This window comes from Cystoisospora suis, assembly GCF_002600585.1.
Source record: "Cystoisospora suis strain Wien I chromosome Unknown contig_3518, whole genome shotgun sequence".
NCBI lineage: Eukaryota > Apicomplexa > Conoidasida > Eucoccidiorida > Sarcocystidae > Cystoisospora > Cystoisospora suis.
Genome location: NW_027156313.1, coordinates 4,394 through 20,468, shown reverse-complemented (window position 1 = coordinate 20,468; position 16,075 = coordinate 4,394). Strand labels below are relative to the sequence as shown.

Here is a 16,075-nt window from a genome sequence, read left to right as displayed (position 1 = left end):
ATTTGACGTGAAAGACGATACCCGAAGCAGAATCTCAAATAGACTTGACTTTCTCTTCAAGCATTCTGGAGGAGGCTACCGGAGTGGGGTTGTTACTAGCACCAGGAGTGGGATATCAACCCCCTTGCCCCCTTAGCTTATTCGCGCGAGTAAATCAGAACATAAAGAAACAACGATCCATCCCTTGACTCGATTGTCGCCCAAGTCCGGCGACTTGATCTGTCGAGAAAAGTGGATGCACGCGGCGCCGTCAGATTACACTACCATGTCTCCGGAAAGGGTGTCTCCCGCGGTAAATACCAGGACAGTCTGAGCTTCCACACACCACGACGTCGGTGCCCGTTACCATTCACACTCCCTCCAGCAGTATCATGGTTGCTATCTTGACAAGCAGAGACGCGTCACGAGTACGCCTCCTTCTTCGTTATCAACAGCCAACGGATCAACAAGACTTACTGCTAAGCACGAGGACTGCCCCTCATCAATACCGCCTCGATTTTTGCCTTACCCTGTAGTCTGCCTGTCACTTCCACCCTGTCTCTTAGCAGTGGTGGAGGGACCAAGATGCTGTTCGCTAAGGACCATCTTTCCCCAGTATTTGCCTCATTCCTGTTCGTCCCTTCCCTAGTCTTCCGTTGCCAGCGATCCCGATAAGAGGCTGTGCAGGCTTTTTTCCTTCCGTGCTCCTCTTGGCAGTTCATGCGCGCTCGACGCTGCCTTCTTATTCTCATCCCTTGTAGAGTCGCGTCACGTCTCCGCACATGGTCCCTCTTGGACCAGCCTTCAAACTCTGTCGCTGTTCGGCTTTCTCCTGGTCTGCTTTCTTCCTCTGAGGACGCCCACATCGTCGCTCTGCTTGTGTAACAAGAACACTTCTTCGCCGTCGTCGAGAGATATCCGTCCCCCTGCTCTTCTTTCCTTCTCCACCAATCAAGTCCTTTATCACCATCCATTTCTGCCGTGACATGCCGGACACGAAACCCTGCAGGACTCCGATCATTATCACGACTGCGAAATCGTTTCAACTTCTTCTGCTTCCGTCTCTTCTGCCTGTTCTCAACGGATCTGTCACTGTGAGAAGTATCCGAGCTCGATGCTGGAGACAGCATGTCTTCCTCCCTTCCCTCACGGTACCCCCGTCGTACTCCCCTACTCCTCTCCCCGGGTATTGAGCACGATATAGTGTCTTGGTCGTGAGTAGTAGAGCTTGAACTCGTAATACTGGGAGGAGAGACAGGACAATCGGCACAATTTTCTCTTCCACGAGACTTACCAGATCGATCTCCCTCATGAGCAGGAGCAAAACGACACTCTTCCGCCACTCTTTGTCCTCCACCTCCCCTTCCTCGCGATAGATCTCTACTTAGATTCTCGTGATTGACAGCTGCCTCAACCACCCCTCCGCTTGCCTGGTGTGACGGTTCCTCTTTAGACTGAGCTACTTTGGTCGTTCCAGAAGTGCTCGACGACGCGACAGGTGGAGATGAAAGATCCGCTGACACCCGTTCGTCTGCACCCCCCGCTTCTTCTCGATGGTTGATGTCGATTCTTTTCTGATTGTCCGGATCCGCAACTCCTAGTTCGTCACCTTCAATGCCGTCCTCTTCATCCTCTTCCTCTTCCAGCTGTCTGAGTACATTCAGTCTGCGCCTGAAAGGATTCCAACTTTTCCAGTCGCTCCCAGCAGACTGCGGCTTTTCCGTGGGTCGCGCTTCGCTAGCTGAATGATCTCCGTTAAGGTTTGGTTTGAGCTTCTCCACGTCATCCCCCCCCCGGCTGTTATCTGCCTGGGTCTTCTGCAGGCTTGATGGCTCATTTCCTGTGAGATTTGTCTTCACGTTAGTTACTCCTCCCACCGTCACACTGTTTTTCTTCTTCGAAAAAGAACGCTCTCTAGGCTGCCCCGTTGTGGCACCAGCAGCAGCATCATCAGACTGGATACTTAAGTTGCTGCGGTCACCGAGATTCGAATCGTTGCGAGCTCCTGACTGTTTATTACCGGGATTACTATTGATTTTCACCTGACTTACTCCATTCAAGCTGCTGTACTTCTTTCTTAGAGCTCGTTCTCTTAACAAACCATCTGCCATGTCGTCATCGTCTTCATCATCTTCACTATCACCTCCTCCACCAGCTGCCCCTCCCCGCAAGCCGCGAACTCCCGTACCACGCGCTGAAGCCCCCGATCCATTCAAACTTCCACTTGGCGTTACACCTCCAGAACTGCCAGTCTTGCTTGAGCGATTGCTACCCGGACCTGAAGAGTTGCTTCCTCCTCCACCTCCTCCAGATACAGAAGAAGCGGATAGGTACATCGAAGCACACAGATGGTCGGTATCCCCCTGTCTTCCTTTCTGAGATATAGAATCATACGTATTCTCGCTAACCAGAAGGTCACTGTTTTCACAGGATCCATCCCGAGTAGCCACCGCGTCATTTCTAGCGATTTCTTGCTCACCAGACCAGCGCGGAACAAGACGGTTCCGAGGTACACACCGTGGTGTGTGGAGTCGCGGAACGCAGTCCGAGGCGATCTTCTGTGCTACAGTAGATTCTAAAACCGCTTTGATTTTTGACTGGGTGCACCACGTCCTTTCCTCATCCATTTCTTGAATCTCCCTCATGTGATCAATGACGAAAGCAGTTGTTCTTTGTTCCCCGTTGTCGGTCGATGGCGAGTCGGAAACATTTCTCATACGAGATGAGCTGCCACTCGCGTTGCCTTCTCCTGATGCTGTTGAAATCATCTGTTCTCCGCCCACGTCTGCTGTAGATCTTCTTCTTGACGGCTTCCACGTCACCTCGTAGCCTAGCAAGTGCCAGCGGAGTTCGCCCCTGTCTACCTCCGAACGAGACCCGGCTGCTGCTGCTGCTTCATTTCTGTCCGCTTCGGCTGAGAGAAATCCAAACCTCGTTTTCTGAGGGAGCACAGACGAAGTGGTGAATCTCTCTCGGTGCTGCTGCTGCTGGCACAGAAAACACGGAATATTCTCACCTTTCCCGTCATTCACTGACGATGAACAAGACCTTGAAACAGCATTACTGTTCTCAAGCACAGAAGAGACGGATTCAAAGCTCTTCTTTGTTGCGGGCGGTGCTTTTCGTTCCTCCACGCTTTCCGAGGCGGTATGTGCGACCACTGCACAAGACCAAGCGGTAGAATTCACAGGCTTTCCTTCACCCTCAAGCGCTTGGTCCTCGAGAAGAAATAGAGGGGAACGGCCACAAATTGGTTCGGTTCTTATTGACGGCGGTGAACAACGATTTTCTTCTTCATCTTCGGGTTCCTCCTCTTCGCTGCTGCTGATAACCACAAGTTCATCTACGGAGAACGATGCTCTACGCCCGCTTCCCCCATACCGACACTGAGGGTCAGCTGCGCTCGAAACTACTTGCTTATGAGGCTGCTCCAAGGCGGGGTTGCTGCAGTCCCCTTCCTCTGCCGAAACAGCCCCGGCGGTGAGACTTACGCGTAGACTCCCATGACTTCCATCAGAAGCACATTCCGTCGCCTGGGGTGAGGCCAACTGGCCGGAGACCCTGTCGCCTAGACTGCCGCCCTCTGTAGGGATTCTGGAAGAAGGAACCAGCTTGTCATGAGCAAGCAGAGGGTTAATAGCACCCTGGGCTACACTGTCTGCAGATCTAACATGATCCGGGCTGTCTGCAAGTACACCCGAGCTTACTGAGCCTGGTGGTATCGCAGTCTTGCTTTGGTGCACCGGGGGCAGCCATCCAGAAGATGTTGGGTATGCCGCTACGGTGGTTTGTCCGTAAGATCTTGCTTTAGGAGATCCCGGCGGGCGAGGGACACCGTAGTTCGCGGGGTTAATGCTAGGAGGCAGCTGTAATCCCGGAGCAGACGCGTTTGAGCTCGCGCCAGTAACTGAGCACTCGGGACGCGTCGCTGCAGGCGGACTGCCTGGTACTTCATAACGAGATAATGACGACACGGAAGACGTCGAGGAAGTCCACAAAGGAGAGGAGACAGATGGGAGAAAGGGAGAACTACTAGACAGGCGCCAGGAAGAACCTGCTCCACGTGACGCCTGTTCAGCAGCAGAATCGGAACTTCGCCGAAGACTTGAAACACTAGGCGCCGCAAATTGCTGCGACGAAGGAGACAAGCTAGATTGTTGCGACAAAAACTGAGATGAGAGAGAAGCTTGACTACCCACTTGTTCGTTCACGGCGATGCGTGGGTCGTACGAAGGAGACCGGCTTTCTGTGACGGCCGCAAGCATCCTCTGACTAGCAGGAGAACCCTTCGAAGGCACAGCGACGGTGTGCCCCGGGGCAGCAGAAGCGACTCTCTCCCGACTGACAGGAAGTGTTTGCGGAGTACGAAGAGTTTCGACGAGGAATGGCCGTGCCTGTCTAGGAAATGAATCTGTCACCACGGGGCCCCCTTGTTGTATATTTGAACTCGGGCTTGAGGGAAGCGTCTGCACCTGTGGAGCCTGACGAGATCCGGCTGCTTGCAGTGTCATTCCTTTTCCTGCTGCCTGCATCTGCGCCAGCTGCTGCTTCCACACCGATAGGTGCTGCATTCCCCTCTCCGAAGGAGAGGGGACTGGCTGCGACGGCAGTCCTTGTCTGGCCGCCTCCATTTGTGCCAGCTGCTGCTTTTGAAGCCACAGGGCCATCTGTGGCGAGTGCTGTAGACCTACAGCGGGTCCTGCCGCTGACCCTCCTGATCCCCAGGAGTTCCGGCTTCGCACTTGAGATCCCCCCCCTCGACCGCCAGAGACAGAGCTATCTCCCTGGGTTCGCCTCGGGATTGGACAGCCTGGCGACGCGACCGCTAGGCCCTGGGAGACTGCCGGGCTTCCCCCGGCGTCTCCTGTGCTTCCGAAAGTCATATCGGGTTTGTGCAGTCTCCGATCTGATTGCCCCTGAACTCTACCAACACCCATGTAATCGCCTGTCGATACTCGGATGGCCTGAGTTTCAGCAACGGGCGCGGCCGCTACTGGCTGTCGTACGGAAGGCCCAGTCACGGCTCCCGTACTGTCTGGTCCGGCAGTAGAGGTAGTACAAATGCTACCTGTTGGTGGGTCCGGGGGAGGCACGACTGAAGCCCCCGCCTTTTCAGCCTGAAGCATCTGAAAGAGAAGCGACCTCTCCTGCTGCAAGCGCAGTAGAGCCGCACTATACAAGTCCGCTCCCGCCAAAGAACCTACTGGAAAACCCCGGCTCTGAATACTGCTGCTGCTCTCCCCGGCTGTATGGACACGAGGCACAGAATCCGACGAGGGTGCTACGAGCTGCCGGTTAACGTTTTCCGAGTTTCTTCTGTCCGCCTCTGCTCCCTCCCTTGCCTCGCCGAGTGGGGTTGCCGTGCTATTCACTTGTGGCTGCTTTGTCGCGCCACCCACTCCCGTGGGTGCTTCTTGTGCGTTCCTGATTTCCAAAGCGACCTTTGCCTGTAATGTTTTCTCCGTGATGCTGGTCCCGGTTTCCGAGCCGGATGGCTTGTGTACCTTAGCGGGCTCGGCAGGTGACACCGTTCCCCTCCCACGGCCTTCTGTACTTTTAATCTCTAAGAGCTTACGCACCTCGGCATTTGGAATGCTTTGACTGCCTCCTAAAATAAGATCCCGCGAGACTGACCCCCCTCCTTGGCCTTTCCCAGGACTGTTCTCTAGTACACACTTTTCTTCTTTTCCTGGAGATATCGAAGCCGCGTCCAAACCGATCTCCTGTCGCCCCCATACTCCTTTCACTTCGCAGCCAACGCCTTCTCCGAACGCGGTCAGCTGATTGGCGTCTCCACGTGCTCTTGTCTGATCTTTCACGGAAGTGTCACACCGTCCTGGCAAAGGCTGACTCACGGGACTGAGTCTCCCAACGCAAGTATCGGGACGAACTGATTGCACAGGCGAAACGAAGCCTCGAAGCACAGGGTCAAGATGCACGGACGAACCCGAGAGTTGCGCGCTACTCTGGGCGGTTCGCTCCTTAGGTGCCTCATTTTGGCAATTCATCAACTGTAAAAACGGCTGGCCTCCCTCTCCTGCTTCTTTCCTCGCCAACCGCTCCTTCTGTTCTCTCTGAAAAGGAGGAAGGCCGCTGAGAGGAACACGATTTGTAGGAGAGGTTGAACTACTCGTAACACAAGCAGTGCGTGCATCTTTCCGGCCACTGAGACTCTGCTGTAGCTCAGTGAGACACAGTCCCGGAGTCAGTATATCAGCGAGAGAAAGTTTCCTCTGAAAAGGAGCCTGTGGCTGCCCGCCCGACGGGCTCAGAGGAGCCTGGGCTAGCCGCTGAGCTGCCGCAAGTGCTTCCCGAACTTCCTGTCCCTGCTGTTGAAGTAGATAAAGAAAGCAACTCTGCGGACTCGTTGGCTCTCGGGCCCGGTCCTTAGGAGAGTCTTGCGTGCAGCGACTTGACGCGGCTGAACTTGACTGACTAGACGTTGTGGGCGGCCCCTGCTCTCCCTGCATGGCATCCGGTCTGCCTGCCCCGGTAGAATCCCCGAGTGTGGAAACCGTTTGAGAAGCTACAGCGGTTTTCGGGGGGGGTGAAGCGACAACTGTTCCCACGTGGGGAGAGGCTGGTAGCGTAGAAGCAGCCCGTGGAGGAACAGTGAGTTGAGAAGCTACAGCTGTTTCCGGTGAGGGAGAAGAGGCGCTGAAGGGCTGAGTTGGAGACTCTGTTGTATTGCTGGCAGTCGGCTCCGCAGCGTTCCCTGACAGAACTGCACGACTATACGTTTCCCGGGATAGAGGAGCGGCAGCAGGCTTGTCACTGACAGGGCGCGGGACAGACACACTTTCGTTCGCGGGGACTCCACCCAGTGAGGATGTGTTTAGTTCAGCTTGGCTGTCTTTCCCTGCAGCCGCGAGGTCCTCAGATCCCTTCACCACACTCACACTAGCCGACGGGTTTCCACCTGCTGTCAGAGACACAGGCTTAATGCGCCTCTTGCCTGCAGCAGTCACAGTCTCTGTTTGCTGCGAGCGAACCGATGTGGATGTCATGGAAAGAGAAGCAGTTTCCGTGGAAATTCGAGAACAGGTTGAAGACAACTGACAACTAGAAACAGTGGACGTGATGGTCAAGGAGACTGGGCTAGCACACGCACTTGGCATTCGTCCTGGCTCCTTTGTATTACTTGTACCGCCATCTTTAGATACGGCGGGGGATGTGCTAGTAGTAGTAGTGGAAGCGACTGTTGCCGGAGAGGCTGAAGCAGAAGTAGGGTCAAAGGTAAAGTGTCGATGTATTTTACAACAGCAGCATGTGCATGTACAACCGCAAGACGGGGAAAGAGCGTCTGCCGTAAAAGCCGCCGATGCCAGGGCTTCTTCACTCCCCGGAGAAGGCGGATCAGACAAACCGCGATGGAAGTAAAACTCAGCACTTTCTGAAGTCGACGGTACTTCGCTCGAGGACCGCCTGACGGCAACGCCCTCAAGAACATTTTCGCAGTTCGAGGCCAGATGAAACGCCAGCCAGTTCGTGCCAAATCGAGCTCCGATTGCTGAAGCACAACAAAACAAAAATCCATATATAAATGTATGATTCCCTATGTATAGCTCAAACGATATGTATGTGCATTCCACCATGTATGTACTTTTTCACGTCGTTAGCACGTTTCGGGGAGATACACATCCCCGCCGATCTTTACACACACAGACCCACCCAACAAATTTCCACACACGTGTCATCGACCGTTTGGTTGGATCGAGTTGTTCCACCCGGACAATTCAACACCAGTAGGTCCTATCATCCGGTATGGCAATACCACCTGCTGCGTACAAACGATTCTGATAATCATGACGAAAATACAATTGTTTTGTAGCTCCACTATCTATAGTCCCCCAGTGCATGCTGATGCTCTGTGGAGGGGCGTTCAAGGATATCAGTATCAAAAAACTAGCGCGGTCTCGACTGGTGAGTACAAAAGGGAGTACGGAAAGATTCATGTGGACGGATACATACTTGGGTCGATCTACCTTAGACTGTCATACAACTAGCTAGGCAGCCGTGTCCTGTGGACAACGTTCACACGGGACAGGCCTGACGCTCGCCGCGCGCGAAAAAAGCGAGCAGTCTGGTTCATACAGTATTCGCCGGAGTGGTTCATCAACACTGCGTTGCACGGATACATAGAGCGCTCACCGATAGACAAGATATTGGACCTAACAGATTTAGACCATACGTAGATACTTGAGAGATGCACATGGCCCAGATATATAAAACCGGATCAAGCAACTAGAGAACGAGCACGAGCCGCTGGCACTGAAATGACCCCTGAATCCACGCGACAGGCAAGCATGGACATCGCCACTACCGGGTTGCCAGAGGGACAGGGTACACATGTACCTACTAACCACACTGGAAATCTACTAAGTCAGCACAAGCACTGTCCTGTGTGTCCCGATCTCTGTGTGCTGGGACGAGGAACATGATCCCTTGTAGACATCTGCGCGGTTATGATCGCTGAGAGATTTGCTCATGACAATAAAAAACCCGCTCACCTTCATGTGGAATGCCGACAAGCGTCACACAGCCCCCAGTACAGGCAGCTGCTAACCACTGGCCGTGACGGCCCCTGAGCACAGACAACCAGGTAAAGACTGTTCTGCAAACGATGAAACAGTAGTTCGACCCCACCGCGGGATGCTTGCAAAGGACATCGGCGGAAAGGACAGGCGGCACCACTCAGAGCGAAGAAAGTTCCTTCGGAGTCGTTGGTCGCGACAGAGAAATGACAGACAGTAGTTTCTTTCTTGAGGCGAGTGGCAAAAGCTTCTGTCTCGGAGACTAAAAAAGGAGAGAGCGTACTTGAACCGTTAGCTGAGCAAGGCCCTAGCACTCTGTTTTCAAAGGCACAGTTCTGATGAAGCCGGAAACATATGTCGATGCAACCGCCTTAAATTGGTACTTCAATCGAACAAGCTTTCCCGGGCTATGCCCAAACTAGAGTCTCCCTGCTACTCTCTAGGGGCGAGACTGGTGGAAGTTACCGCTTGTTCTTCTTTGCCTCATCCTAGCACAATAGACTGTCAACGATCCGATCTTTCCTACGGATGTTCCTTGAGCACTGCTCATACTCGCCTGTACCATAGGATACATACCAACGGATGCAGAGGTGTGACGGCGGCTTACCATGCTATGTCTCGTAGAGTGGCATTCTCATCCAAGAAATTTACAATAACCCCCAAGCATCGTGCAGGAAAGGATCTCCGTAGCCGCGACCCATCAGTCCCGGTAATTCCGCCGACCTGAGAACGACGCCCTTGCTGGCCTTTGTCTTCGGAGTCGACCTGCTCAGCGACTTGCCAGATGGACAGGGCACCGTCAAGACTTGCTGCAAGCAAGTGAGGCGTGAGACACAGACCCCATCACGTGCAGTCTGTAACCGCGCGAGGGAAGACCATCACCAATCAAGGACTTCGAAACGAAGACGGGAGAGGACAGATTCGCAAGAGAACAGCAAACGGTGCATGAGACTTCGTGGAAGAAGACTGACAGGTGCTGAAGGAAATTTGACGAAACAAGCAAAGAAAACTTCCACTTGGCTTATCACAAGTTCTTCTGCGGCAACTTGTTTGTGAGGACTAGAGCAAACTAAATCGACACCTTGTGACCTGGAGCGGCAACTAGTTTAGAACGGCAATAAACAAGGCCCGCCCACACACAGACCACACACGTACCTCTACAGAAGTCACGGCGAGAATTCAAAAGCACAGGTTCGGGTGGTTCACGTCACTGCCTGGAACCGTCCTCTTTCCCTTCCACGCGCAGTACGCCTGTTTAAGCAGAATCCCTCGGTGGAAGTGCCATGCTGCAGGCTAAAGGACTACTCGTATCACTACTCTGAGATCCCATGTGATGGCTAGCTTACCCTGGGCATACAAAGTACAGAGACTACCTCTATGAGGGCCATCTGTCGGCAACAAAGGAGAGCCGTCGCCTGCCGAGGCAGCACCCCCGCCGTCTTGGTCGGCGAAAAGCACTTCTGGACTAAATCGCTACAGCACGACGCACACAGAAAAAAGACGGAGGAACACAACCCGCTGAAAGGAGGAAGGTTACACATGCTGTCTTCGCCTGTCCCTTAGCCGTGCAGAGTCGACCGTTCAAATCTTGTAGCCGCTAATAGGAAAACCCAAATAATGGCCAATCTCAAAGACACTTGAACGCATTGAAATCCCAAACACTCAGCGTGGACGTTTCAGCATCCGATGTTTTCTACGTGACAGTGAAACCCCTAGTTTCAATACCTCGGCGTTTGCTTCAGAATCGGACAGTGAAGGTCCTTTCAGGAAGAAACTACAAAAAAGGCACGCGCTGTGTATACACCAGGAAATATCAACGGAGATGTACAACGATGACCAAGCCACTTGATATGAGCACAACCCGGATAACACTCGCGATGCAGGCATTCAGCTGGAAGGTGAAGACAGTCACCCGTCTTTAACCGGAGCAACATATTCAACCGAATGTGAGACGCACCCCTAAAGAAAATGATCGCCCTCCACGTGTCCAGTCATTGCTTTTGCTGCACAGACACGACAAGAAGTGACCAACGCAGTCGGTGTCTTTGGAGCAGCGCTCCTCAGCACGCTGTTTGCTTTGTGGCTACCACTGCGCTTCCTTGTCGGTACCGCAGTACTTGGGCTGAGCAGATGCAATGACCTTCGTACACCTGAGATAAACTCTGGAACTCCTGAAGAAGGAAGCAACTTGCATCCTCACGTATCGTCCGGTGAGGCAGGCAACAGGACGCTGTTCCCTTCTCTAGTCTCCCAGAGCGTCTCCCCCCGTAGTAAGATGCCCGCTTCCATTTGCAGGGACCCTTTGTTCCCCACTTACGACGAGACTGACAGGACGATGATGGCCGCGAAGCCTGAGAGGCCGAGTAGAGGAAAAGAGATCATTCGTTGGATGTCCCTGGGCCTTCCCCTCTCTGTTCTCAGAAGTAGTCGGCGGATCTTTCGACGGGATACTCGCGCTATTGCTCCTCTTGAGATCGGCTGAAGGATTTGGGTTTGTGTTCTCATCTGCTTTCTCGTCCACACGCAGGAAGCAACCTACACAGAACGTATCACACAAGACAGGACGAAGACAGGCGACTCTCGAGACAGAAAAGAACACTGGAAAGAGCCTCTCACGAGGTAATCTTCCAGTCGCTCAGTTGCTATTTCTCCAAGTTGTGAATGATTCCTTTCTTTGCAGATGGCACCGATGCGAGCCTTCACCTTCTCAGTGCGAAACAGAAGTCAGTCTCCCGCGTCGGAAACGGAAGCAGCAGGCACGTATATAGACGGACAGCTTTGTCTCCGACTGCGGGACAGTGGACTGGCATGTCCAGGAGCTCTCCACGCCGTCAAGTCTAGTTGGAACCCTAAAATATACAAGTGTAGAAGTAAGTGTCCCTGACGCCCATCCACATATCACGTACACGGAAGCACCTACAAAGCTGACCCTCCCACATGGCGACATAACACGCACTAAGGAACTGGTATGAGCGTGGTGACCAGGGAGACACAGAGACCGCTCGAGGGTAGACAATCAACAGAAGAGAAACCCTCACAGTTGCCCAGGAAGCTACTGTTCGAGTTCATGTTCTTCTCCGTGCAGTTCGCGGGGAAGATAGAGGATGGATGTCCGTGGAAGATACTTTAGGAAGCCGAGTGCGGGGGCAACAAGACGCTCGCTAACGAGCGAGAGCAATCTAGATATTTCTTCTCTCTATCTTCTCTGACCCAAGGAGGGAAAGAAGACTGACCAAAGAAACGACCATTTCTCTCAGCGTACGGGACAGCTAAGAACGTGCCTTGAGGATGCCAGGACAGCCTTCGAGGACCGAGGGTATCTGCTGGGCCATTTCCAAGCAGCTCCTGAAGTTGAGAAAAACAAGCAGAGGTCGGGCTGCCCCCACAGGACATATTCGGAAAGGCTTGTCGAGTCCGTGCTCCCCTGTGTCCGACAAAAGAGCTTGTGAATTTCGCACCAAGCAGCGCCTAAGTATCAGCTTACACAGCTGTCAAGCTGTCAATCGACCACGTGTCTCTATATTCGAGAGATAAAATACAGGAATGTGTGTCTGACTCGGAAACGGAAAGAAGACTGGCACGCTCTGTGGTAGACAGATACACAGATACCGACAGGTAGAGGAGTCGTCGTGCTTTCTGAGGTACCTTCCACCAGAGACACAGATACGCCCGCACGGGCACCAAATTTGACTGTAGGACACAGCAACCGATACTCGACAGCCACAGGGATACCTGTCAGCTGACTACGACTACACGATCGTAGCCGGCTGATGTCCAGAATATATGCCCCTTCCCTGCTCGGCTAGAACTACTACTACAACCACCAGCAGCAGACCAGCAAAAGTGCCCTGAACGCGACCTCTCCTCCGGTCCTTCCATGACAAGCCTCGCTTACGGGACACACGAAGGCAGCTGGTGTCCGAGTGTTTCGAGCTCCCACAGACTTTTACAACGGGAGCATGGCATGAACTGTGAGTGTATTTGCATGCATTCGTCAGGTGAAATCTCTCTGTTTCTTGTATAAGCTGTGAAAGAAGCCCTCCAACAAGGGATAGCTCAGGCACTTGTACAGCACAATCCCCACACGGCGACCCAGCGTCCCCCCTCAGACAGAATGAACAGCCGGCTTGTTTCGTCTTTCAAGCGACTAGCACTTTTTGAGGAAACAAGCGCCACAAGAGCAGAGCTATGAATTTCACTGAGGTGGACCCTGACCGTGTCAAAAACATCTTCGCTCTGTACTCACAGACTGCTGGGAAACGAGGGAGCAAGACCATGAGAAGTGACTCCCCTTCTTTCCTGAGGCCAGTCTCTCCGTACGCCAAACGTAGACCTTCTTATCCCCCGTCTGGCAGCACACGTCAGGCGAGTTGCACATGAGGGGGAACATGAGGTGCTTTCAATTAACACTCATCTGCGTGTAACCAAGAGGGCAGGTAGATGGTGGTTGCTCGCCAGTAAGTTCTGCGGCCCCGGAGAACGTGACTAAAGACTTGCAAGCGTCAGATTCCTAGTATAGAAGGCAGGCCACACTTCGTAGTCGCAGGTAAAGCTCTGCAGAAGACCGGGTGCTTTCTATTTGGTTGACACAGCGTACAGACGTCGTAGATATGCGAGGTCACTGTGAATCTTACACGCAGCGTATAGATACACAGAGTACGTAAGGCTTCTGCGCATGAAAGAAAACAAGACACGGAGAGTCCGGAAACCCTTCCTTCTTATGCCATCCTCAGAAACTGTCCCCCTTTCCGCTCTTCAATTGTGTCCCTTTTAACGGGCTAAACGTGTCCCTTTTCACGAAGTGTCTGCGCGTGAACTCAGATCCTCGAGAGCTCAAGAACTCACCTGGGCTGCAAGCAAAGACGCCTGGGGGTCCCAAGAGACGGCCTTTATCATGGCGGAATCGCCACCGGGAAGACTCAGTACCACTACCATTTCCTCGAGCGCGATGTCCACTATACAGATTCTGAGGAGCGCGAGAACAGCAGCAGAAAAACAGGCACTGATCACTGGACTCGCGCCGTTCTAGCAAAGTTGAAGAGAACTTGTACAGTACGCCTAGAGATGCAAATTTCCCGATGTAGTGTCTCTTGTGTCTTCAAGTACGAGGGTAATGAGTGTTTCGCGAAGATCACTTAGCACTTTGTGGAGCGCTTGCTCTTCGGGGGGAGAGGGGAAGGGCTGAAGATGCGGCGCGCGAGTCTGATTGACGCGTTTTTCCTGCCAGCTGCAGCGGCCTCTCTCTATCCGTGTGCCCAGGAAGCTTGTGCTCTCAGGGCCTCCAGCACTCTCCAGGAAACATCAAGGCGGAGGGAAACGCCAAAGACACACAGGCCGACTCAGCGAAGCAGTCACATAGAAAAATCTAGCGATCATCGTGGATAGAAAGAAAAGTTGACACCAGTTGAGCGGCGGGTTGTGCATGTATAGTGATTTTGGTTCCGGGCGGAGACAGCCTGTCTTACTTTCCCAGTCCACCTCCGAGAGCAACCGTGCGACTGTCGTAGCACCAGCACATGTCAAAGACATGCCCAACTGTTGAGCTGCAGACACACGAGCAGATTTGTTTCCACCTCTCTGTGTAAGGTCCTGCGCCCGTACTGCAACCTCCTGCCCCCCTAAGGTCCGCTCTTCCTCCCATAGATATGCCGGCGTGTTTCTGCTGTTGGCTGGCTCTTGACGCTCTCGGGAAAGTTGTCAGCATTGACGAGGTCCCCCACAAAGCAGGGCAGTAACACATCGGCTCTTGGTCTCGGCGTGGAGCGCACGCAGTATCACTGGAGCCCTTCGCGTCTTTGCACGTACTCCCCGGACGCGCTGTTACTCGATTCCGTGCTACATGGCTTTTCGGCTTCCATCCCGGTGGCGGAGCTCCTAGAGCGTAAACAAAGAGAACACCCTCCGTGTCGCAGCTGGCCAGAAAGTCGCCAGACGGCGCCCATCGCAAAGCCACAATCTCCGTCCGGTGCTCCGCGACTGCCCAGACACAAGTCGCAATAGTCAGAGGGGGACGGCCTAGAGGCGGCGGGTCAGTTCTTTTCCTAGAAGACACGAGAGGAGTAACTGCCGAAGCGGCGCGAGCAGGAGGGAGGGTTTCGGTCTGGTCTGAACCGCCTGCTGGGGAGGATGACAGATGTGAGGGCGACGTCGGTTCTCCATCCTGGTCTGTCTGTTGCTTACGACGTTTATTGGTCACTGGGTTTGTCGTTTCTTCTTTCAGAAACGCCTGACAGTTCTCAGCAGGGGTGTGCGAATGTAACGCCCAAATTTTGACACAGTTTGCAGCCGCTGTGGCTAGACGCTCGAGTTCCCACACAGCCGCATGTGGCTGGAAATCGAGGGAGGTGATTGGAAGACCTCCGTGGTGAACGTTCAAGAGGCGCTCGACGAACATGATTGCGAAATGAGAAAAGCGACAGTGTGCGGACAGGCAAGTTCCTCGAGAGTCTGTGTGGCACAGCTTGCCACACGATGAAGGGAGGAACACCAGAGTAACAAATCAGTGTCCGCCACTTCGGGTAAGACAGGACGCCGGGAATCCGTTTCCGGGCCATGGAAGTGAAGTCGGCACAAACTGAGCACGAACAATTGCTATAGAAGTAATGATCAGCTTCTCGCTCCTGGCCGCAGATAGTCAATTTCGGAAATTTGCGCCAGCCGAGTTGACAATGTATAGGAATTACAAAGAGAAGATACCAGAGGGAAGCAGGAGACGAGAAAGTCCCAACGGAGGGAACGCTGTAATGAAGACGTCATTCAAGAAGTGAAGACGTAGAGCCAGAAGGGCGGGTGACTAGAATTGTGTGCTCGGCAAATTTGTGTCCGGAGGGGAGTACATGTCGAGGCGCCGCGCTTTGACAGGCTTCCATGAGACAAGTTCGTTTGTGCGCCTCGGTGGAACTCTCTGACAATGCAACAAAACCCATGTGTGCACACAGACGTAGGCTTGCGAAACCGTCCAGACGCCGACTTTTCAAATACAAACGCAAACAGGCTCATTCCTGAGGACCTTGTAGAGACTCCCGAGCAGCAAACAGCCATCTGGCGCTCCAAAAGATACGAAGGTCACCAAACCAAAGCTACAATGGCACAGATGGTCATCGGTAGGGTACCAGTATCGAGTGCATGTACGACGTTTGGTGGGTGGACGCGGCCACCTGGAAACGCTTGGGCTGCGCGCGTCGTCGAATCCTTGAAAGGCCCTAACCGCACTTTCAGAAGCTACGAAAGTTGCTAGGCACAACTAAAAAAAATGGCATTCTACGGATGCCTTTGTCCGGAGGTACAGATCACGAAGAATCTGAACCGGTCAAGTCAACTTATGACGGAAGACGGCTAATGCTACACGAAACGAGGCGGCACAATAGCGCGACCTGGCTAAGAAACCACGCCGGCGGAGGGACCGAAGAGAGCAAAATAGTCGATCGTCTTCAAGCGGATGGGGATCGCTCAGCACTGAATACTGCTAACAGAAGCAGGTCTCCGTCCGACGGCAGACCCTTTGTTGGGTCATGCAGTCCGTAAAGTCGTAGTGACCTCCAGCTTTTTCTTGACTGCATGTG

At 53.4% G+C, this 16,075-nt stretch overlaps 1 protein-coding gene across 1 annotated transcript in view; it reads right to left on the bottom strand.

Moving 5' to 3' along the window:
* The window catches only part of CSUI_006843 (wd g-beta repeat-containing protein), a 24,574-nt gene extending 8,499 nt beyond the window's left edge, over positions 1-16,075 (bottom strand). Inside the window, exons 1-9 of the mRNA XM_068066994.1 lie at positions 13,979-16,075; positions 13,359-13,479; positions 12,760-12,861; positions 11,747-11,858; positions 10,831-11,048; positions 9,860-9,986; positions 9,121-9,322; positions 8,490-8,563; positions 509-7,489 (exon numbers count right to left, since the gene is read on the bottom strand). Of these exons, the coding sequence (XP_067921028.1) occupies positions 509-7,489; positions 8,490-8,563; positions 9,121-9,322; positions 9,860-9,986; positions 10,831-11,048; positions 11,747-11,858; positions 12,760-12,861; positions 13,359-13,479; positions 13,979-14,907 (8,866 nt within the window). The 5' untranslated portion in view covers positions 14,908-16,075. The remainder of the gene's footprint in view (positions 1-508; positions 7,490-8,489; positions 8,564-9,120; positions 9,323-9,859; positions 9,987-10,830; positions 11,049-11,746; positions 11,859-12,759; positions 12,862-13,358; positions 13,480-13,978) is intronic.